Here is a 24,817-nt window from a genome sequence, read left to right as displayed (position 1 = left end):
TACTTGGGGGTAGTTAAGGGCTTAGGCGGACTATAGACCTATTCTTAGTGTTCATCTATTTGCATTTAGTAAGTTATACGTAATCTGGGTGTTCATGCTTAAGAGGAAAGATGGGGAAAAGGTAAGGACACAAACCAAGAAAGAGAGAGGGAGAGAAGAAAGAAAGAGAAAAGAATAGAAATGAAAATAAATGATAAAAAAATAATAATAATAAAATGCAATAAAATAAAAATTACAATTGAAAAAATTACAATTGAAAAAAAATAATTAAAAGAAAACATTTTTAAATTAAAAAATTAAAGAATTAAAAAAATGAAACAAGAAAAAAAAAAGGCACTGTTAGGCTTCTATTTTCTTCGCTTCCAGTAGGTGGTGCTGTGCCTTCCGGGCCAAGATTTTTCCCTCTGGCTGTAGGATACAATCCGTGTGAGGCCGCTCCCTCCTCCCCGCCCTGGTGTCTCTCAAAAACCTGTTAGCTTAGGTTTATTCCTGGCCTCTCGTCCCCTGGCTTCTCCTGCTAGCCAGGCCTTCCCCAGTGTGATGCCACTCAGCAGTTCAAACTATACTTTGGGCCTGCAGTTTGCTGGGTGTGGAGCGTGGCTATTGGGAACCGGCACCTTATTGTTTGATTCCTTTCGCTTGCCACTCCCCCAGAGCTGGCAAGACAGGTTTCGTTTTCGCCGCTGATGGGAGGGGGAGTTGGAGGTCAGGTGCCTTTACCTTTCCCCACGCCTCTATCCATGCTCACTCTGATAATCCCTCCCCCGGAAAGCCGGGGAGAGATTTTATGCGAATTCCCCGCTGTATGGGAGATGGGCTGAATAACACACACCTGTTCTATTGCGGCAATCTGTCTGAAACTGGCGATGGTGACGTCAGCTCTCCAAGATGGTGGTCGCTGGCTTCCTTGGTGGACTGTCTGGTGTGGGGCACAGAACTGGACCGCTTCCTTCCCCTGTCTCAAACCCCGAACTCAGCCCGGAGCTCAGTGAGGGCACAGCCGGCAGGAATCCTCAGAATCCGCGGCACCATTTCTCTGGCTGCTTCTCGGCGCCCCTCCCACTCTAGCCGCAGGGTGGGCCGCGGATCAATCAGCTTGGATCTCCGGGCGCACAGTTCACTTGCGGTTGAGACCCAGTAACCGGTCCTCGGTGATGGAAATCCTTCCTCTAGGTTTCGGTGCACCCCAATTTTGCTGGAAATTCCTGTCAAGATAGCTTTTGGTCGTTCTAACTCGTTATTCACCTGCGCAGTGACACGGTACACGGGGGTGATGTACTCTATTTGCTGCCATCTTCCTAACCCATTGGAATCATATTTAAGAAAAAGTTTCCTAGCCTAGGTCACAAAATTTTAAATCAAATCATCACCTAATCCAAGACTATTACAAATTATACCTATATTTTCTTCTAAGAGTTTTAGTTTTATCTTTTATATTTAGAATAGTTATCCATTTGAAATTTTTTTTAGCTGTCGACTGACCTTTTATTTATTTATTTATATGTGATGCTGAGAATCAAACCCAGTACCTCACAATTGCAAAGCAAGTGCTCTACCACTGAGCCACAATCCCAGGCCCTGAAATAATTTTTATATATAGTATGAAGTCAGGATCTAATTTGATTCATTAGCATGTGGATGTCCAATTATACCAGCTCCTATGTTGAAAAGACTATTCTTTCCCTAATTGAATAGTCTTGGCATTATTATTGGAAATCAACTGACCATAAATGTATGGTTTAGTTTCTAGGATATCAATTCTACTGTATTTATCTATATAACTATTCTTATGCCAGTACCACACATTTAAATGTAACTTTTTAGTTTAAAATTGGGACATGAATTCTTCAACTTTGTTCCTCTTAATCAAAATTGTTTTAACTATTTTGAGTTCCTCTTATTTCTATGTGAATTGTAGAATCTGCTTGCCAATTTTGTCAATGAAGCCCATTGGAATTTTGATGGGTCTTCTGCTGAATCTCAAGATTCAGAGTATTGCCATGTTAATAATATTAAGTCTCTCAATTTATGACTATGGAACGTCTTTTCATTTATATTTGTCCTCTTTAATTCCTTTCAACAATGTTTTATAGTTTCCAATGTACAAGTTATGCTGTTATTTAATTCCTAAATATTATTTTATGTTATTCGACATGGATTGTTTCATAATTCATTTTCAGATTATCCGTTTCTAATATTCTGAAATATAAATGACTTTTATGTTGATCTTGTTCCCTACAGCTTTGATGACTTGTTTATTAGTTATGATTTTTTAAAGATTCTTTGTGTTTTTCTATGCACAAAATCTTGTCATCTGTGAATTGAATTGTTCTTCCTTTTTGGTGTGGATGCCTTTTATTTCTTTTTATTGCTCAATTGTCCTGAGTAGAACTGCTAGTCAAATACTGAATGGGTTATGTACAAGTGGACATCCTTGTCTTGTTCTTTGTTAACTATGGGTTTTTCATAGATAACTTTTATTGGGGTGAGGAAATTCCCTTATTCCTAACTTGTTGAGCATTTTTACCAGAAAGGATTTTCATTCTTGTGAAATGCTTTTTCTGTATCTATTGAGATGATCACATGCTTTCCCCCATTTATTCTATCACTATACTGTATTTTTAAATTAGTAAATACTATCTTAAATACTAATTTAAATTAGTAAATACAATCTTCCATCCCTGGGTTAAATCCCACTTGGTCATGTTGTATGTACCTTTTTACATGTTGCTGGATTTAGTTTGCTAGCATGTTGTTGAGGATTTGTGCAAGCATGTTTACAAGAGATATTGGCTTACAGTATTTTTTTCTTGTGGAGTCATACACACACACACACACACACACACACACACACACCAGAAACTTTGAAAGAGCTCCAACCACACTTTGCACCCTCCAGCAGTTTCTAGGCTGCTTTTTTATTATTATTATTATTTTCTTTTTTGGTATCGGGGATTGAACTCAGGGCCACTCACCCACTAAGCCACATCCTCAGCCCTGTTTTGTATTTTATTTAGAGACAGGGTCTCACTGATTTGCATAATATCTTGCTGTTGATGAGGCTGGATTTGAACTTGTGATCCTCCTGCCTCAGGCTCCTGAACAGCTGGGATCACAGGTGTGTGCCATCTTGTCCAGCAAGGCTGCTTGTTTTTACTGTGATTGTGTCCCATTGATTTTCAGAACTACTATAGAACTGAGGCTGGGTTGAGTGTGGCAAGAGGGTAAGTTAAAATGGCATAAATCTTGCTATATTTATTCATATTCAGCCATTTCTTTTGAATAAACATTCCATGGATTGTTGCAAACTTTCAATTTCCAGAGTTCTGAGACAGTAAATTTTTAGAGTTTTTGTTAGTGTTTTCATTACTTTTATGGAAGAACAGATTTTAAACATTCTTACCTCATCATTTTCACTAATGTCCTATTTTATACAATTTAACATGTAAACATTGTCTTATGTGTTTTCTCTTGTATTGTGTGTGCTACTAAAGTCATCCAAACTAATTGTAAATTTGTTTTGACTTTATACTTCCCATGGTGTCTAGCAAAGAAGCTGATTAACCCACCTTATTGGAGTTGTGATTCAGTTCATTTTTTATGTTGATCAGGCTGTATTTGGGAAATAAAAATAGCTGTCATCCACAAACAGATTCCTTGTGTGGTACAATATATGCAGCAAAATTGGAAAAACATCACAGGTGAGGATGGCAAAGAACAGAGTTCAGAACGATAAGGGAAGATACAGCAGTGGTGCTAGAATCAAAATCCTGTAGCTGCATTTCTCCCTTGCTGGTTTTTTAAAACAAACTTACTATTTTGAAATAATTTTAGACTCAGAAGAAGTGGCAAAAATTACACAGAGATGTCATATTCCCTTCACTCAGCTTAACCTAATGTTAATATCTTGCATAACTATAGTACAATGGTCAAAACTGAGAAATTAACATTGATACAATACTATTAACTAAATTACAGGCTATATTCAAATTCCTCAACTGACCTTTAAAGTCTGTAGTCCAGCAAGCATTGAAAAGGAAATTTAGAAAGGAGGATGCAGAGAAGGTTATGTAGGGCCAACAGCATCTGAGCAAGACAGAGCAAAGGGAAATCAAAATTGCATAGCATGCACTGTTGACTGCCTCTTTCTAATTCAGTCTCCCTGGGGCGGGAGTGGGGGTGGATTTCTGTAATTTGTCTGTTTGTGGAGGGTGACCTTTGTCAAAGGGGGGAGACTTTTTTTATTTGCATATAGTTCCACGTTAACTTTGGCTTTGCTTTTCCATGAGGTCAGGTCTGTGTTATCCACATGGAAAGGTTCTAAACATAAATAATTACCTTTCACCCTCACTATCCATCCATTTAAGAACATTCACACAGTATATTAGATAAAAGGACAACTTAGATTGAAAGGTGAAAATGTATTTTTCTGCATGGCGTAAGAAACAAACAATAAAACATTTAAACAAATTGGCAGGGTAAGGAAAGCCGTTTGCTTTCCAGCATCTCTCAAGTTAGATGTTCATAATGAGGCTTTGGAAATTTGGACTGGTAATTCAGTGTAAGACCTATCCATGTGGTGGAGGATGCATTTTAAAGTCAAATAGAAACATTTAAAAATTATCTTGTCAGGGAAGTTGACTAAAAGTGCATTGCACTCAAATTCCCTTGCTTTATAATATATTACGAATCATATATTACAAATCAACAACTGCTGTTTTAGCAGCAAAATTTATGGATGATTTTATGGTAAAAATAAATGGGAGAAGGCAGAGTGTGACAGTGAATGTTTTAAACATATTTTATAATGTTCAAGTCTAGAATTAGGAGGCCAAAAATTAATTGTTCCAAAATAAATTCCAGACTGATAGAGTTGAAAGTAAAAGAGCTTTAAATTATCAGAATGAAAATAAGTGAATAACCTAAGAATGTTACATTAAAAAAAAACTTCCTACTAAAAATAGTGAGGTGCTAGACTGTAGCTCAGAGGTAGATCACTTGCCTAGCATGTGCAAGGCCCTGGTTTCCATCCCCAGTACCACAAAACAAAACAAAACAAAACAAAAAATCTACAAACAAAATTGAAAGGCAAAGAACATCCTGGGGAAATTTTTATAAAATATAATACCAATAGATAACTTAAATATTCTTAATATATAAGAAGCATTTATAAATCGATAAAAATGTTAAATATTCTAATACAAAAACTGAGTAAAAGACAAGAAAAAATAATCCTCAAAACCAAATCATAGGGCCTGGGGTTGTAGCTCGGTGGCAGAGCGCTTGCCTAGCATGTGTGAGGCACTGGGTTTGATCCTCAGCACCACATATAAATAAACAAATAAATAAATAAATACAAGTATTCTGTCCAACTACAAGAAAAAATTTAAAATATCACAAATGGCCAATAAATGTATGAAAAATTGCTCACCCTCACCAGTATATCAAGGAACAGAATTTGTAAAATAATATTATTTTTCCTTATTAAATTAGAAATGATAAAAAATAATTATGATATTCAGGGTTTCTTAGGGTATAAAGGAATGAATACCAGTAAAAACTTATTGATAATTTGGCTAAATTTATTAAGATATTTTTAAATGATCCAGGCACAGTTGCTCATGCCTATAATCCCAGAAACTTGGGAGGCTGAGGCAGGAGAATAAAAAGTTCAAAGCCAGCCTCAGCAACGGCAAGGTGCTAAGCAACTCAGTGAGGCCCTGTCTCTAAATAAAATACAAAATAGGGCTGGGGATGTGGTTCAGTGGTCGAGTGCCCCTGAGTTTTCAATCCCCACTATGTATGTGTGCAATATGTGCATATATATATATATATATATATATATATATATATATATATATATTTTTTTTTTTTTTTTAAACATGCATATTTATTTCATTTCTAGGACTTTAACCTAAGGGGAAAAACACAAGATGTAAATAAAGAGAAAGTCTAATAATGCTCATGACAGCATTATTCATATAGAAAAAATTAGAAATATCCACTTCATTATTATTGGACATTCAGAGTTAAGAGTCAGTAAACTATGTGTGTGTGTGTGTGTGTGTGTGTGTGTGTGTGTGTGTGTGTGTGTTTAGCTAACTTTATGTTGCTGGGACAAAATACTAGAGATAATGAACTTATAAGAAGAAAGAGAATACTTTGGCTCATGGTTTCAGAGAGTTTCATATACCTCTGTTTAATTTACAATCATGCCGAAGAGTATTTGTTAATATGGGAAGATATTTGAATTATAATATTAAGCAGACCAGCCATTTCCAGCAATATAGTAAATTAAATTAGCTGAAAATCCCTTTGATATAAACTTCCATAGTGCAAGATAAAATATACAAAAAGTGTTTTAATTATGTAGCTGAACTCCCAAGAAATAAAGGAAAACCTGGAGATGCCAGAAATAAGGGAAAAAATTGATGAAAACCAGAGTGGTAATGTTATAAATGGAAACTGTATTTGTCTCTAGAAGGAAGTTTCAGTTTTCAAAAACCATAGAGATAGAAGATTAAGTCTTGGGTCAAAGGGTCATTTCATAAAACTGGGTTCCTGGGAGGGCTGTACCCTCCATAAAAGGTTGGAGTACAACAAGGATTTGCATCTTGGCATAGGGAAACAAGGAATATTATGTTTCTCTGTCTAAGCTCAAGGTGGAAGGATAAATGAATGTCATCTGAGAAAAAAAGCACAAGCCTGGAACTCATGTAGGTTTTAGTTATTTGTTAATAACTTTATTTATTTATTTTTATGTAGTGCTGAGGATTGAACCCAGGGCCTTGCATGTGCTAGGCGAGCATTCTACCGCTGAGCCATAACCCCAGCCCCAGGTTTTAGGTTTTAATGTATGCCATGCCTGGGAACTATTTTCCTAGGGCTTTTAGCAAGTAATGGCAAAACTTCTTTGAGGGGATTCTCCCACAATGTAGATCACAAGAGATTTTCAAGTAACTTTTAAAATCCCATTACAGAAGATTTCACAATAAAAACTATATAAGTGAATTACCTACTATGAATGAGAGTCACTGAACATAATCATCAGCAAGATTAGGAATCTGAGAATTATTAAAATAAGGAATAATTTTAAGAAAAATCATCCAATATTAACAGCAAAGATAGATGTAAATTATAAGACAGAAGCTAAAATACATGGGGGATAGAATTAAAGGCTCAATCTTTTTTTTTTCTTAAATGGTTCAACCTTTATCCAAGAGGAATTCCAGAAGAAAACTAGAGAAAATTCGAGAAAGGTAATCTTCAAAGAAACAATGCCTGAGGATTTTCTAAGACTGATAAAAGACTGAAGAAGCACAAATATCAAGTAAAACAAATAAAATTAAATCTCAGCCTAGACATATCATAGTCAATTTGCAGAACACCCCTACCCCCACCAAAAAAAAGCAAAGAGAAAGCAATTTTAAAAATTACCAGAGAGAAAAAATAGACTACCTACAAAGGAACAACAATGAGACAGATGAGAGACTTTTAAATTGCAACAATATAGGTAAATAATATCTTCAGAGTTCTGAGGGAAAATAACCATTAACCTACGTTTCTTAACCCAGGTAAATTATTATTCTAGAGTGAGGGCAATAAAAACATTTGCAGAAATGAATTGAAAGAGTCAAGAACTCACAAATTCTTGCTGAAGGAAATGCTAAAGTATATATTTGAGAAAGTAAATAGTGAGGTGGAAAAAGGAATGGTGAACAGAGATAACAGTAAAGATGCGGATAAATCTAAACAAGTATAGACTATAAAAATGATGAGGATGAATAATTTGGAGATATAAAAACAAAGAGAGAGGCATTGTTGGGTTAAAAGTAAGTCCTTGAATTATTTTAACAGAGGGTAGAACTACAAACAAACTTTAGACATGTAAGTCTTTAAAAAAAAAAGGAACAGAAACAGAATATATAGCTTCCAACACTTTAAAGAAAATAATAATTTAAACAATTGATTAATGGGAAAAATGCAAGGAAGGAGAAAAAGTGTAGATAAAGCACAATAAAAGAGAACTCCAGTGCTAAGATAAGATAAATTAATTCAAATGTACCATTAGACATAGTAAATGTAACTGGACTAAAACTTGTGAACTTAAAAACAAATCTTGTGGGTATGGTGTTGCATGCCTGTAATCTCAGCTACTCTGGAGGCTGAGGCAGGAGGATCATAAGTTTGAGGCCAGCCTCAACAACTTAGTGAGGCCCTATCTCAAAATAAAAAAAAATAAAAATAAAGGGAGTGGTGGGGGTGTAGCTCAGTGGTAGAGTGTCCCTGGGTTCATTCTCTGGTACAGAAAAAAAAAAGTGCTTCTAAACACAGAATCTTTATTGAATTAAAAATTCCAAATTTTAGCTAAAGGCTGTCCATCTTATCTAAAACATGGAAACCATGAAAAGTGATATAAAAAGATAACAAATATTATTAGGGACAAAGAAAGAGTCACAACATACTGATAGAAGGAATAATCCACAAGGAAGATACAGCAATTCTAAATCTCACTACCTAAAAATACAGCCCCACAAATTGATAGAATTACAAAAAGAAACCGATATATCTATAATCAGTGGTAAATTGTAATATACCTTTCCATGTTGAAAAAGTAGACCAAAATTAACAAGAATGTAAGAAATTTGAACAATACAATTTAGAAAGTACTTGAATTGACATATACACAATTCTGTACTTAACAATTATAGAATGTTCATTTTTTAAAAATACTCATAGATCATTTACCACACTGTTTTACTACAATGTAATAAAATTAGAATTCAGGAACAAATGATAATTGCAAATGAATGCACTTGGAAATTTTAAAAAGTAGGTTATATAACCAGTTTGTGCTAAATATCATCCCATTTAAGAAAAAGTATCTATGGTATGCATTGGGAAAAACAAACTGGAAACAGGCACTAGCTTATAGGTATTTTCTAGTTTTGTTTTATATTTTAAGGGTTTTTCTATATTGTTAAAGTTTCCTGCTTCAGTGTTATCATCGTGTATTTTTTTTCTAACTAGAAAAATCAGGAATAAATTTTATTTAGAATAACACATGGAATAATAAATTGCCTGAGCTATTGCTTTTTTTTACAATTATTGCTTCCTAATATATTCTCTTCCCCAAGCACTGAGAATAAAGTTCAATTACTAGCCTTAGCCTAAAAGATTCTATAAGATACTGTTACAGCCTAATTTTCTAACCTTACTTACCTCCATTCACATTCCCCCAGGTTCACTCTACTCTAGCCTAGAGTTCTCCATGTTCTTTCCACCCTGGGTCTTCACATTTGCTATCCTTTGAACCTACTAGAAGCCTTATTGCTTTCCTTCCTGAAATGCCTTCTTTACCTAGGTATTCTTCATTTATTAGCTGAAATGTTAAATTCTTAAAGAAGCCTTTTCTACTTCCCTTTCTCAGACTAGGTTTGGGTACTAGATAGTCTCAAAGTACCCATTCTTTGTCTTCATAGCAGTAATAATAACTTGGAAATATATGTTTATGTTTTTATTTGGTTATTACTTGTCTTCCTTGCTAAAACTATCTTCTCATGAGGGCAGAGACCACATCTGGTTTGCTCATTTCTACAGCCTCAGCACCTATTACTTTGTCAAGCATGTGCTAAGTACTCAGTGGATATTTCTTGAAAGAATGTATAAATGAATGAATGAGTGAATAAAGATAAATCCCCATAACAGCTACTGGAGATTCTGGAACCAAAAAGTAAGGTGAGAAAGTTCATGAAGGAGAAGCATATATAGGCTATGCTATGCCACAACTGTGGTTTTAATTAACAGTTCTGGTAATGGCTCAGATTTACTGAAAAATGCTGACAAGGTAAAGTTCCTCTTGTACTGTCTTTTCTGCATTTGATTTAGTGGACTATTCCTTTTCAAACGAGAAAAGTGCTGTGAATTAGCTTAAAAATGAAATCACAATATAACTACTGTAGTTTTTCTTCCTAAGGCCAAGGACAGTGAAATAGGATGATTTCTAGAGGAGTGTAAATTACTGAATCACATTGCATTGTTCTTGAAGTTCTATTTCATTAAATAATTGATACAGCATGACATAACCAAGAACCCAATTCAAGTTGGCCTGAATATACTCTATCTTATTTTCCAGAAACAACTTGTACACATTCAGTAGGCTTGGGTAATAGTGGTCTTTGTAATTAGGGCAACTACATAGGAAAAAGAGATACATTTTCAACTGACTTGACTTTTTTTTTCCTAGAAAAGAAAAATATTGGTTAGACTTGCCCCAGAGTATACCATTTAGGTTATAATCTAAAATTCTTAAAATACACCCTTTTAAAAAAGAGGCTAAGGAAACCAAAGTAGTCTTCACTTTAGGTTTTGTAACATTATTTTGGTTCTGTTACATCATGGACATTCACATTCACAAACATTAATTTCCATCTTCAACTCTTTCCCCCACAGAAAAAAAGTCATGGTGGTAGTTTACATGTCAAATTCTCTTAGTTTAGTTTTTAATCTAATCACTTTTTCTAAAATCTCAGTCTGATCCTTCTATTTAATCAAGTCACAAACTAGATGTTTGGTAGTTATATACATAATTAACTCTAGAAAATCTTTTTGAGTATTTATCCCTTAATAGTTCACATGGAAGCGATATTTAGTTGTTTATTTCTTTCAAAAGTTACCCCCAGCTAATTCTACAGTTCTTTTTGTTTTAAAAAATATTTTTTTAGTTGTAGTTGGACACAACACTTTTTTTTTCATTTATTTTTATGTGGTGCTAAGGATAGAACCCAGCACTTTGCACATGCTAGGCGGGCGCTCTACCACTGAGCCACAACCCCAGCACTAATTCCATAGTTCTATAATGATGTGTAAGGTCTAGTAATACCAGTGTAAAAATATAATTTATTTAAAAACAATTATGAAACAAATTCATGCAATAATACAGAATAGACAGTTCATAAAAATAGGCATGTCCAATTAAGAAGAAAGATAGGAAATGAGAGAACAGGATCTGTAAATGTGCATTTTTTTTACAATATTCTGTTTAAATGTCAAGGATTTCGGTTGACTAAACAGAAACATAGTATGCCAAAAGGCATGGCTGTCAATTATTATTGCAGACCAAGTATGTAATTTTAGGCATGGCTGTCAATTATTATTGCAGACCAAGTATGTAATTTTTTGGTGATAGGGACTGAATCCCAGGCCTAGCATATGCTAAGACCATGCTTCCCACTGAGCTACACCCTTAAGAATTTTTTTGACTTAAGTATCCAAGCATTGAAAGCATTACTAGGGAAGTCAAACAATACTGTAGGCTCAAGAGTGTTACTTATTCAAGTAAATATATGTCTGGTATGATGCTTCAAATTATTTATAATCCTTTGTTACCTGTATTTTTCCACATTTTTATTGGTGCATTATACTTGTACATAATGGTGGGATTTGTTGTTATATACTTGTACATGCACACAGTATAACAATATAATTTGGCCAATATCCCTGTCATCTGTATATTACAGAATAATATTGAGAGCCTAGACAGAACACTGTAAATCATTTGATCAAATCAATGAAAAGGCAACCAAATGAATTTGTCTGATGATAATAGTGGCCTAATTAATTGGCTTAAGTTCTTCAGATTCCTGAACTAAGTGGAAACTATTTTGCCATCATATTTGTTATGTAATTGATCATGTAGTAATCTAAACTAATAGTAATCTAATTGGTTAAACTGTAATTATTCAATTCAGTAATATAGAATATAGAATAGCTCATTAGTATGAGAAAACAACGTTTCCTAACAGAGTAAGAGAAATGACTGGTAATGATCAGAATATCACTAGAATTCTATATCACCCATTTAAAACATGTCAGAATAATGGGACAATATAGAAAACATTAACCAAAATTTTCAGTCTTTTAATTTTTATCAATGACATATTACCACTTTTTCTCCTATTCATGCAGTTTCAAAAGAAATTAACAAAATCCAACTCTCTTTGCATAGTCATGGTGACTTCAAGTGTCTCAGTCTCCAAAATATAGAATGCTTTAGCACTACTGCATTCCACAGGCTGGGGAAGAGTCACCAACAGCTTCCTAAAAATATAATATAAAATAAAAACCTAGAATTAGCTTCTTAAAGTGATATATCACTTTCAATAAAGCAATAGAAAGCAATATATACCACTAGAATATTTTTAAACCCCCCTCCAAAAAAATCCCCACTAATATTTAGACAGTACAAATACTGGATCAAAAATATGCCAAGTACCACAGTATACTATTTGGGGGCTTAAAAATTCAGTCAGATATTTTTGCTCCTTCTCTTTTAAAAAATTGACCTCATATTGCATTGTATAAACATCATCTCAGGCAATGTTTGTAAGAATAGAAGTAGAACCATGCAACCTTAAGTTTGTTGGACAGATCTGTTGCCAGTCATATTTATGTGAAGATAGAATTGGCTGACTGATACAAATCTGAAAACTGGAATAGTTCTATAACACTTCTGCTAAAACAGCTTTAGGTTGAGATTCTACTACAGGTTTAGCTTTTGAAAATCAGGTTTGGAATTATTTCAATACCAGATCAATGAAAGTACTTTTCTCTGCTTGCTTCTGATTCTTTCTGCTACACATTGACAAAAATCCGCTCTGATAGATTGCTGGGTTTATTTTGTGGTTTATGGCTCAGTTGCTGGTAGTTGTATGCTTTAGATGCATTGCTGGGATGAGACATCCATAATTCTGTCCTAGTGGTATGAATCTGAATTATGCATGGGTTCAGCACACACTGGTATCAGAAGAAAATTAAATGCCTAAAACACTTGTTACCTCACATTCTCATTACAGAAGGCCTGAGTGTCTCTACAAAAAGTGGACAGAAAAGATTTTTTATACACAAATCTGTAAAGGATTCTGACATTTTTTAAGGGGCACTTCTTGGATACGTGAATAGAGAACTAGTATTTCTTCCCTCATTTGCAAAGACCTATGTTCAGGGGACTGGGCTTGTTAAAAGTATTTATTACACATTTCTAAGAGAAATTTTCTGTGTCTCTTGCTCCATTTCAGACAGGGTACCAGAAACAGTTCTTTCTACCTGAAGTAATTAAATGGTAAAGTATTTTAATGCCTCTTATAATATTTGGCATCTCAAATCAGTAAGTACACAAAACACTTAAGAATCCATCCTTTAAAGCTGTTTAAAATATAGTTTGTGCCAGAGTTAGATTTGCTTCATCTCATATTCTATAAATGATAATATATTCACTTTAAAAACAAGGCAAAGCTTAATGTGGTAGCTTCATTGCACTAAAAGACATCTATAAATCAGCTCAAGAAGGAGTTCCAATGATAATGTGCACTTCTCTGTCCAGAGAGAAATAAATTCCAAAGACAGTTAGTGGCCATTGGAATGATCCATCTAGCCCTGCATTTCTGTCTTGTTCTGAGTAGTATGGCCTCACATACTAAAATTTTGAACAACAGAATCATGAAAGTTGTTTAAGCTCTTAGTAGAAGGGAGGTATTTTTATCTAGTTTGTTTTGTTGTCTAATATCTGTACAGAGATTTGTATTTAAATAAAATGAAAATCATAAAAATACTTATCATGTACAATTCATTGAAAGACAGCAATGTGGTGCTCCCCTAGTATCTGGCAGACTATAAATGTTTGTTGAATGAATAAATAAATGAATGAAAAACAAATATTCAGGTGAACACCAAATCACATTTTGAATGATTACCATAGAATGGTACTATAAGATATGAATGAACATTTAAACCCAAACCCACTGCCATTATATTGATAATATATTTGCTTTTTAAGATGCTATAGTTTAGGCACTAATCAAATGATCATCCAGTGTTAATTTTCATTAGAAACTAAGTGGAAAAATAATATATGAAAGTAAAAACAAAAAAAATCTATAGTGTAAACTCAACTTTAGAGACTTGCATGCTGAGATTTATATTAGACAGTTTAAATTGATGTTGCTTGGAAGATATTTAAATAAAGGACAATCTTGTTCTGTTCATAAACAATAGTTTTATATTTTAAAAAATGTGGCATTTTTAAGCTTTCCTGTAGGAGATATGCTATTTTCAAAGAAATTGCAGAAATACTTGAGTTGCAATTCTACTATTCCATTTACAAATTTTTTAGGTAAAGTATCTTTGAACATCAGTTAATTCTCAATTAATCTGAATTAAAGGAGCACAGCAAAGGCATGAATAATCTAAAGCAGCACTTGACCAAAAATTAGATTATATGTCTTTATAATGTACACTTAAAGTGTTCATTTAGGAGACTCTAAGAATTCACTTTAAAAAAAATACAATGAAACCTCATGTTAAGATTATGGTTGAAGATTCTGGGAAACTACCTCATTTTCCCCATCCTTTCTCTCTTCTATCTATTCCATGTTGGGGATATACATGCCAGAGTGACCAACTGGGAAAAAAAATGAAGAATTCAATAAACTATTATGTTTGGTTTTATAATGCTAAGTATCTGGGCTTTATGGATAATGCTAATGCCATTGACTATTGTTTGACTGAAATCACTAGTCAATTCAATTAAAATAAATTCATTTTTTCTGCCTTATAGGTACATGAAAAGAAGAATGTTTTCTCTTATATCTTTCTTAGTAGCCCGGTGTGGTGGTGTGTGCCTGTAGCTCCAGCTACCCTGAAGGCTGAGGTGGCAGGATCACTTGAGCCCAGAATTTCAAGACTAGGGATTGAACCCAGGGCCTCACTCATACTAGGCAAGCATTCTACCACTGAGATACATATCCAGCCCTCACAAAATTTTTCTTGGAGTAAATAAACATAGTGTTACAGGATGTAAAAGTTAGAAACTAAAGAAAGTATGTATGAATATCAATATACTAAAAAAACAAACAAATTTCTGATAATAAAATTTTGGATAAGAGCCCGGCACATGCCTTTAATTCCAGTGACTCAGGAGGCTGAGGCAGAAGGATTACAAGTTCAAAGCCAACCTCAACAATTTAGTGAGACCCTACGCAACTTAACGAGATCCTGTCTCAAAAAAATAATGGTCTGGGAATTTAGCTCAGTGATAAAGTGCCCCTGGATTCAATCCCCAGTATAAAAAAAAAAAAAAAAAATGGATAATAGCATGGATGTAAAAGAATGCTCAGATATTTAAGAAAAGTGATAAAACACACTTATTTTCTAATTTCTATCTTAATTAAGTTTTCTTAAGAGATAGTACCTCTGTGTACTTACCACTTATTATTAAAGTACAGTATGCACAATATTTATCATTTGTGTATATCATTTATATGATTTAGTATATAAGTACACCATGCAAATGACCTAGTGCAGTCCACACTCTATGTGGAAAAGTACCTCTGTGTGAGACTTTCATTTAGTGGGTTCTGATATCTATCTGAAATGACAGCATAGTCAGAACAGCTGCCTAAAGATTGATGGAGACAGTGAGAACTGCTAGGGAAACGGAAATTAACTCCATGGTGGGTAGATATGTGTGTGCATTTAACAAGTGTGCAGCTATTATAGAAGACTGACTGTTCACTTAACCAACTTTTCTTGCAAGGTTGTGTGGAAGAGTAAACATATGTATAAAATATAATACTCCTTGAAGTGTGCCGCAGTCTGGCTGGGCACAATCAGGAGCCACTTGTCAAAAGAAACTAACTTTATTTTTAGAACCACACACGCCAAACAAAACAGCCTCTCAGGAAAAACCCTCAGAGCCTCAACTGCCACCACCGGCTTTCCACAAGCCTCTCTCTCCCACCAAGCTTCTCCCCACCTCCCACAATCCTCCTGCTCTTGAGGCCGATTGGCTGGGTCATGTGGGCGGAGCCAAAAAAGTCCCCCAATGAGCAGCTCCATGGTCTGAAAGGGCAGGGAAACAGTCCAATGAGCATCACCGCAGAGGAGCCAATCAGCTAGATGTTGCTGGGGCCGAGGAGCCAATCAGCTAGATGTTGCTGGGGCCGCTGTGAGCCAATCATCAGCTGGCAGCTGGAAGTTTGCTGGCAGCTGGAAGTTTGCTGGGGCCCCTTCGGCTGTGGCTCTCAACATCTCCCCCTCTCTGTTTAAACAACAAGCATGTGGCTTAGGGACCGTGTCTGATAGGCAGTCCAATTCAACATATGGTCCTTACCCGTCATCGGATGAACTGACCTCTAGGCGTCAGCCTCCTGTCTTAGGTTGGTACCACTGCAATTGGATCATACCCGTCACTGACTACCGGTCCAGCATACAGCTATACTTGTGGATAGCTATACTTGAAGTGAATGTTAAGAATGGTGAAAGTAATTTTTACAACATGAGACTTTTTGGTGAGAAATACTTTTTTGAAATGATGTAAATAATGAGAAAATATTTGGTGTATACTCTTTTATGGATTATTTTAGGTTAAATACATCTATTATAGCAATCAAGATTAAGCTATGTATGTACATCAGATTGTTTAGGAGAGGTCTACTTTTTATCTTCTTAAATCCTTAAGTTCAACAAAGGAGAATTATAGGTACTGATAATGGAAGAATGAGAATGCACTAGTAACTGCCTGCTCCTTAGACTCTGTTTGAAATGTTTATGAGTTACAGAGAAAGGACTACTGCAGACAACCAATGTGTGCTTACTATTTTATACATCCAGATGAAAAGTGAATAAAACTGACATATTGAGATATTTTATCTAACACATACCAGGTTCCATCAATTGCCTTTTTAAAGAGTTAGTTTTGAGACAGTACTGATTTATCCATTCCTTTTTTTAAAAATTGTTTTGTAGTTGTAGATGGACAGAATGCCTTTATTTTATTTATTTATTTTTATGTGGCGCTGAGGATCAAACCCAGTGCCTTACACATGCTAAGCAAGTGCTCTGCCACTGAGCTACAGCCCCAGCTCTGATTTATCCATTCTTCATGAGAAACACTTTATATCAGAATTTTACTCTTTGTATTGTTTTGGCAACATGATTTGTACCTATAACAAATAACAAGTCTTGTGATAACAAGACTATATTTGAGAATATGAAAACATTTAACAGAATTATTCTTCATCTATATTATTTTAAAATGTGTCCATGAAACCTGAGGATCTAGCGATGCATTAGTTCTTAGAATTTTTGTTCTAAGTAATTAATGACAAGAATTTTATTGATTTTTTTAGATGAACATAATCCAAGTTTTACCTTACAGCTCTACAACATTAGAAAAGTTAAAAGATACTGCTTCTCTTATGCCATCACTATACAAAAAAATCACATGTAAGACGTAAAACTTAAGGGGTTTTCACTTCTAGTTATTCTTTTCTGACAAATAAACTATCTGAATGTCAAGGATTATATTTTCATAGTATCAATGCCTCCAAATATATAAATGCAAATTGGAAAAAATCGAACTATTTCCAAACATCTGTATTTATACTATGTAGGTCAAGCATCTGAATAATTAACTGAAATTTTGTGGTTCTTAGGATTTTAGGGGGTGAGGCACAATAATTTGTATACTTGTAAAAAGATTATTTACTACTAAAGACTCATTAGTATTATAATACATTATTCTAAGTTTTACTCACTTATTAGAAGTCCGAAGATCAATGATCATTTCCTGGATATCAATTTTAATTTCAGAAGGGTTTGTATTGGGCAGTTTAATTTTAACCTGAGAGAAAATGAGAAGGAAAATACTGTTATCTTAGAGCACTAAATTTGAAAAGTATAATAATATATGAAGAAGGAAAAACTAATATCTATTAAGTGCCAACTATGTGCCAGTATGCCCTCTGCTTATATCAATCTTGACAAGCAAGGATTCTTAGCTCCATTTTACAGATAGAGAAACAGAGAGGTTAAGTGAGTGACTCAAGGATAACCGCCTGTAATTTGACTAAGGTTTATCTGACTCCAAAGTTATATAGAAACAGTGAAGTTACTTTCCTATAACCTACATTGTTTGAAGTGCACAGCTAGACTTGGTGGGGACCCTTGACCACCTTTATGTCAGTGGGAAATTTGTCTGAGAAAATGTTTAGTTGTCATATTAGGTGTGGGTTGCTGATGCATCTTGTAGTCTCTAGGTAAAAACTCAAATTTCCTAGGGAGGTGTAGGAATCCAGAAATGTTATTAACATAACAAAGAGAAACAATAGTATGACTTCCACCTCCCAGAAAGGACTACTTTCTGGTGTAGTTAGATTCCTCTTACAAATATCTCATCTCAATTACCACATGGCCCAGCAATTCCACTCCTGGTTATATATACACAAGAGCATTGAAAATAGGTACTCAAAGAAAACATGTACATAATGTTTTGGTTCATAACAACATTATTCACAATAGGCAAAAGACAGAAATAAACCAAATATGCATTAACCAATGAATGGATAAACAAAAGTAGTATATCCAACAATGGAATATTATTCAGTCATAAAAGGAATGAAATTCTGTTATATTGACAAACACTGAAAAAATGCTAAATGAAATAAATCAGGCACAAAACATATGTTTTTTAAGAACTGTCCAGAATAGGCAAACCCAGAGAAACAGAAAGTAGATTGGAGGACCAGGGACTGGAAGGATGGAGAAAAGAGGAAGGACTGCTTAATGGGTGTAAGGTTTCCTTTTGAGTTGAAGAAAATATTCTGGGATTAGATATTGGTGATGGTTGAACAACACTGTGAATGTACTAAATGTCACTAATGGTGACTGTGTATTTTATCACAAAGGTCTCATCTCTAATTTACACTCATTCTCTTTTTTGATGGATTTTTTTTCTCTCTCTGATATGGCATAAGGTTTCCATAAACAGTGAAACAACAAAAAATGCAACCTAAGCTTCAGGTAAATCATGAAGCCTCGTTTAAAATATGCTAGACATGAAATCTTGGACATTTGGAGATTTCATGTCTGGAATGGCCAGAATGAAAGTAGCAAGTTATGTGGGAAATACATGTCAAATAATTAATGGGACAAATTGGAATTCCTTGTAAAAAGCTCAAGGTAGGCAACAGCATTTTTGTAGTATCATACACTTGTGAGTTGTATACTACCTTATTGAATCTATATTCAAACAAAAATTTGTAAATAGAGCTCTGGAGTTGCTACTATCTAGATACTTCATGTGGTTAATATTTTCATTAAACAAACAATTACTTTCTAATTTATATTTCAAAATTTCATATCTTCATAGTTGGAAATGCTTTAAGTAAAAGAAATAGAACATTTCTCAAAGAGGCAGTTAGAGGTGCTCTGACTCAAAGTAAATGAGTATTCTATTGTACAAAATTGACCCACTTTTATTGTATTACATTTGGGTTGGATAGTCAAAGAATACCTCATGTTGACTCATGTCACTTGGATTGAGATATACAAATATTTGTTTCTTTACTCTGAAATGTTTAGATCTTTCAAGGTAAAATATTATTTACCCAGGATTGAAATGACAATTGAGAAAGGAAATTAATTATGATTTACATGAAATTTAGATGCAGATTTTAGGGAGAACTTCAAAGTGGTTCTTGAGATCATCTGTGGTTCTAGTGAAGAGTAATTCAGAAACAACTCACTAACTTTCCCCTTAAGGAAATTAAAATTGGATACTAACATGATTTTGAAGCCAGATTTAAAGATAGTTAGTGTAGTTAGGTAAATCAGGTCTAACATCTAGGAAGATAAATAAAATGGAGGCCATTATAGAGAATGGAGCCCAGGAAAGTAGAGCAGCTCTTTGGGAAATTGAAATGTTAAAGTTCCCAAGGCCCAGAGCCCATCCTAAGGAAATGTTAATGAAGCAGCTTCCAGCAAACAGGGAGGTGCTAATGGAAAGCTGCCCCAGGTCCTTCCTGCCTAGGTTACTCCTCTGGCCCATCTGTCCCTCACCTTTTGGGCCTTCCCACCTACATTTCATCACTGCAAGATAACAGAACAAAGGACAAAAATGCATGCGACTGAAATGCGGGAAATCTGAAAGTAAACCTTAGCTATAAAAAAGGGAAGACCTCCCCCTTCCATGGATTCCACCTCTTGGGTCCCCTTCTTCCTGGGGAGAAGTCTTTTCTAAAGCTTCTAGGGGCTGGGGATGTGGCTCAAGGCATAGCGCTCTCGTCTGGAATGCGTGCGGACCGGGTTCAATCCTCAGCACCACATACAAACAAAGATGTTTATTTTTAGTAAAATTAAAATTCTCTCACTCTCTCTTAAAAAAAATAAAATAAAGCTTCTACTTTCCACTCTAAAATTTCCTCCGCGTGCTTCTCTGGTGTTATACTTCAGCTTTGGGGAAGCAAAGACTTGTCACCAGTAAACAGCTGTAAACAGCAGCGGTAACAATTTCAGAGAAGAAACAAGAAAAGGAATAGATAAGTTGGAATGGTGCACATTATTTTCTCACAAGATAAAAGATTCCATGAGGGATCTTAACAGAAAAACCCCTGATGAAACATAAATCAGACTTCCTTGTAATTTATACTTTCAGTGAATACATAGAAAATAGACATTAGTATTAATTGACCTCTGATTGTGCTCAAAACCTAACTTGTTTCACTATTTTATTTACTAACACCAGTAAATACAGGATGCCATTGATCAAACAATTAAGGGGATTGATGTTCTTTTCTTCATGTGGATGACAAATTGAATTCATTTTAAAGAATTATTTTAATAAGTAAGTATGAAAACTGCTAAAATTTTCATGGTGAGACTTTCAACTTTTTTGAGAACTTAATCTTTGGAGTCAGACTTGGGTTTGAATTCTAATTCTGTCACTTACTATCTATTTATTGTCTGCTACTTATCTATTATTGCAAAACCAAATACCCCTAAATTTGTGGCTCAAACAACAATAAATAGTTATTATTTCATACATTTTCAGTGGATCAGGAATTTGGGAGTGGCTTAGCTTAGTGGGTCTGGCTTAGGGTTTTTCTTGAGTTTGTGGTCAATATATTGGGGGCTGTTGGCAGGAGGCCTCAGCTCTTTATCCCATGGAATTCTTCATAGAGTTGCTTAAGTGCCTTATGACTCAACAACTATCTTCTCCCCAGAATGACTGATCCAAAGATCAAAGCAAAAACAATGCTCTTTAAAATGCAACCTAAGAAATGACACTTTTTCATTTTTGTAATATCTTGTTGCTTATTCAGGTCAGCCCTATTCAATATAGAAGGTTAGTCATAACCAACAGAGGGAAGAATATCAGGAATGAAGCTGGTTATGACTAACTTGAGTCCAAACATCTGACTTTAAGCCTGGTAAATGAAAATTAACAGGAACAATGTCCATTAATTTAAGGTTTATAAGATCCTTTCCACATTCAGCTTCGCTTAACCAAGTATTTAAAAAACTACTCAGTATTTTTACTATCAAGAAATTCACTTTGAGGCTTTCCTTGAAAGAGGCAGAAATAGGTCAAAGTGCTTACAAATTATCTTCATAGGCATTCATTTGTTATCCTTTATGTTTTGTAATAGAGCTAGCTCACTATATCAAAGTCTTTGGAGGTGTCTTTATTGTGGGATTATCACTTTGAGTTTTAAATCTCTTATTTATTCTTTTGTTCTTATGAGAGATATATGTAACAAGATGATTCATGAAAGATTATCTTCCTATAACCTATAAGTGATTAACATAGGCTTCCAAGCTCCTCAGATAAGCATATTTGATCTTATTACAAGATGTGTGAAAAATGACATGAGAAGTCCAAATAAGAGGTGTTCTGTGGACGTCATTGATTCTTGATTTCCTCTTGAACTGTCACTTTTTTACTACCAGAAGAGAAGAATAATTTAAAAATATCTTATATGTTACTTGGCCAAGCTAAACAATTTATTGAAATTACAGTGAAACTTAAAGATATACAGAAAGATTTGGGCTAATTCTTTGGAAGATATCCTAAATTAATGTATGGGTTATAGATACTATAAAAATATTTCTATTTAAGGGCTGGGATTGTGGCTCAGCAGCAGAGTGCTCGTGGAAGGCTCTGGGTTTGATCCTCAGCACCACATAAAAATAAATAAAATAAATATATTGTGTCCAACTATAACTAAAAAATAAATATTTAAAAAAATATATTTCTATTTGATAGAAATACATAAATAGCTCTCAAAATATTTGATTCTTAGGAAAGAAGTTAAGATCACCTGAGTTTCCATTTGAAACTAAACAACATTAAAAGTTCAGATTAACAGAAAAAATTGTTTAGTTTCATTCTGAATTGCTTCAGTAATTTACCATAATTTAGCCCTGGAAAAACACATAAAATATTTTTCTACTGCAGCTATACTAAGTATAAAAATTCTCATGAGCAATAAAAACCTATATAACACCCCCAAAGGTGGTAGATCCCTACATTGAAATTATATAAATATCTGCATACACACACACACACAATGGAATATTACTCAGCCATAAAGAAGAATGAAATAATGATATTTGCTGGTAAATGGGTGGAACTGGAGAATATCATGCTAAGTGAAATAAGCCAATCCCCAAAATCCAAAGGATGAATGTTCTCTCTGATTTGTGGATGCTAACTCAAAACAAGGGAGAGGAATAAAAGAAATTCACTGGATTAGACAAAGGGAAGGGAGGGAGAAGGGATAGGAAAGACAGTAGTAGATTAACTGGACATAACTTTCCAAGCCTTGTATTTTAATACATGACAAGGATAACTCTGCATCATGTACAACCACAAGAGTGGAATCCTAAATAGGATAAGTTATACTCTATGTATGTATAATCTGCCATACTACATTCTACTGTCATGTATAAATAAAAACAAATTCAATTTTTTTTTAAAAAAGAAAGAGGATCTCTTAGGCTGTTTGGAAAGGTTGTAGCAATGAAAGACTTGAAGCAGGGAGATGAGTCAAGTGAGAATCATAATGGCCCAGGTGAGACATGATGGTGGTTTACAACATGAAAGCAGTTGCAGTTGTAATGAAAACCAGATGGATTTATAATATATTTTGAAGGTAGAGCAAGTAAGATTTGCTGATGGATTGAATATGAGGTATTAAGGAAAAGGGAATGAAGGGTGATTTCGATTTTTAGCTTGAGCAAATAGGTGAATGTTATTGCTGTGAGGATGATACGTGGGAAAGAGGTTTGGGGAAAACAACTGAATTCTGTTTGGGGCATGTTAAGTTTGAATTGCCTATTAAACCAGTGGGAGATGCCAAGTGAACAGTTGAGGGATAAACTATTTAAGGGTATAGGACTACATGGAAGAGAACAGATAAAGAAAAAAAGATACAAATCAAGACTGGGGATATAACTCAGCAGCAGAATGCTTCCTTACCATGTTGAAGGCCCTGAGTCTCATCCACAGCACTGCCCACTGTTGGGGTGGGGGAGGGGAGAATGCTCATGGGAGAGTGAACAAGCACCAAAGGTCAAAGCTTAAGAAAACTGCATACAAAAGAGGAAGAGCCAGTGATTTGGGAGCAAAGGAGGGGAGGAATTCCTAGTGATTTTGGAAGAAAACTACCTATAGGATCATTACAGAGAAAACTGAGTCTCAAGGAGGGAATAGTCAAGGTGGTATGCTGCTAAATGATCATTCTCATACTCTCTTTTTCTAATCAGTGTTTCTAAACTAGAGAGAAGCAATATTGGCATTTTTTTATAGAACAATTCTTCACTTTTCAAGACCATCCCTTCTGTGGCAAGGCTGGCCCCTGAGTACTAAATGACAATAATATTCTGCAATCATTGTGACAACTGAAAATGCCTTCACCCTTTTCTAAATGTCCCCAGGGACTCATACCATGACTAATTTTTTTTTTTTACTCTTTGATCATTAGCACCAGTGACACACCATAGGAACTAAGTAAATATTACACAAATGGATCTTTGTTATAAGCTGAAAAGTATACTTAAAACTCTCCTAAGAAAAACTCCCTAAACTAGGGCTGGGGTTGTAGCCCAGTGTTAAAGAACTTGCCTAGCATGTGTGAGGAACGGGGTTTGATTCTCAGCGCCACATAAAAAATAAATAAATAAAATATATTGTATCCATCTATAACTAAAAAAAAAAAAATTAAACTCTCTAAATTGTGCCTCTTCCTCAATACCTATCTCTCTCCTTTTACACTGCTTAACTCTTCAAAAGACAATCCATATTTGCTGCCTTCCCTTCTTCACTTCCTCTTCATTTTTCCAACTTTCTTCAATCCACATTAGCCATGACGCTGAAGTTTCTCTCTTCCAAAGATCACTGAACACTTGATTGACAAATCTAGAAGTTCCTTTTGCATCCTAATCCTGGCTTTACTTCTGTTACAGCATTAGACACTATTGTGGTTTCCCTCCCATCTCTGAGAATCCTTCTCAGATCCTTTTCTTTTTTTAACTCTTAAATTTATTTTTGCAACTGATATATAAAACCATAAAAATTATACATAACATTGGGGTGCCATATGATGTTTAATTGCATGTATACATTGAGTAATGTTTAAATCGAGTTAATACATTATCTATTTCCTCAAACATTTATCTTTTTGGTAAAAAAAATTCAAAATCATTTCTTCTAGCTTTTTGAAATATACTGATCATTATTGTTATCTATAGTCACCCTACTGTATAATCATACACAAGAACTTCTTGCTCTTATCTAACTATAATTTAGATCCACTCATTCCTCCCTATCCCAACTCTCTTCAAACGCTGCTACTCTCAACTTCTATAACATCAGATTTTTATATTCCATGTATCTTCCTTTGTTCATCCATCAAATATTGGTATTTTCCAAGGTCAACCTATGAAACCCCTTGCATTGAATTAAAAGTTTTTGCCAGTT

The 24,817-nt window shown here is 34.6% G+C and overlaps 1 protein-coding gene across 1 annotated transcript in view; it reads right to left on the bottom strand.

Annotated features, from left to right (window-relative positions):
* Nucleotides 1-11,969: 11,969 nt before the first annotated feature.
* Nucleotides 11,970-24,817, bottom strand: part of Dnaaf6 (dynein axonemal assembly factor 6) — a 40,014-nt gene continuing 27,166 nt past the window's right edge. The window contains exons 6-7 of the mRNA XM_027931479.2: nucleotides 17,595-17,680; nucleotides 11,970-12,099 (exon numbers count right to left, since the gene is read on the bottom strand). Of these exons, the coding sequence (XP_027787280.1) occupies nucleotides 11,970-12,099; nucleotides 17,595-17,680 (216 nt within the window). The remainder of the gene's footprint in view (nucleotides 12,100-17,594; nucleotides 17,681-24,817) is intronic.

Source organism: Marmota flaviventris, chromosome X, assembly GCF_047511675.1.
Source record: "Marmota flaviventris isolate mMarFla1 chromosome X, mMarFla1.hap1, whole genome shotgun sequence".
NCBI lineage: Eukaryota > Metazoa > Chordata > Mammalia > Rodentia > Sciuridae > Marmota > Marmota flaviventris.
Note: the sequence above shows the minus strand (reverse complement) of the source record. Positions and strands in the feature narration are given on the sequence as shown.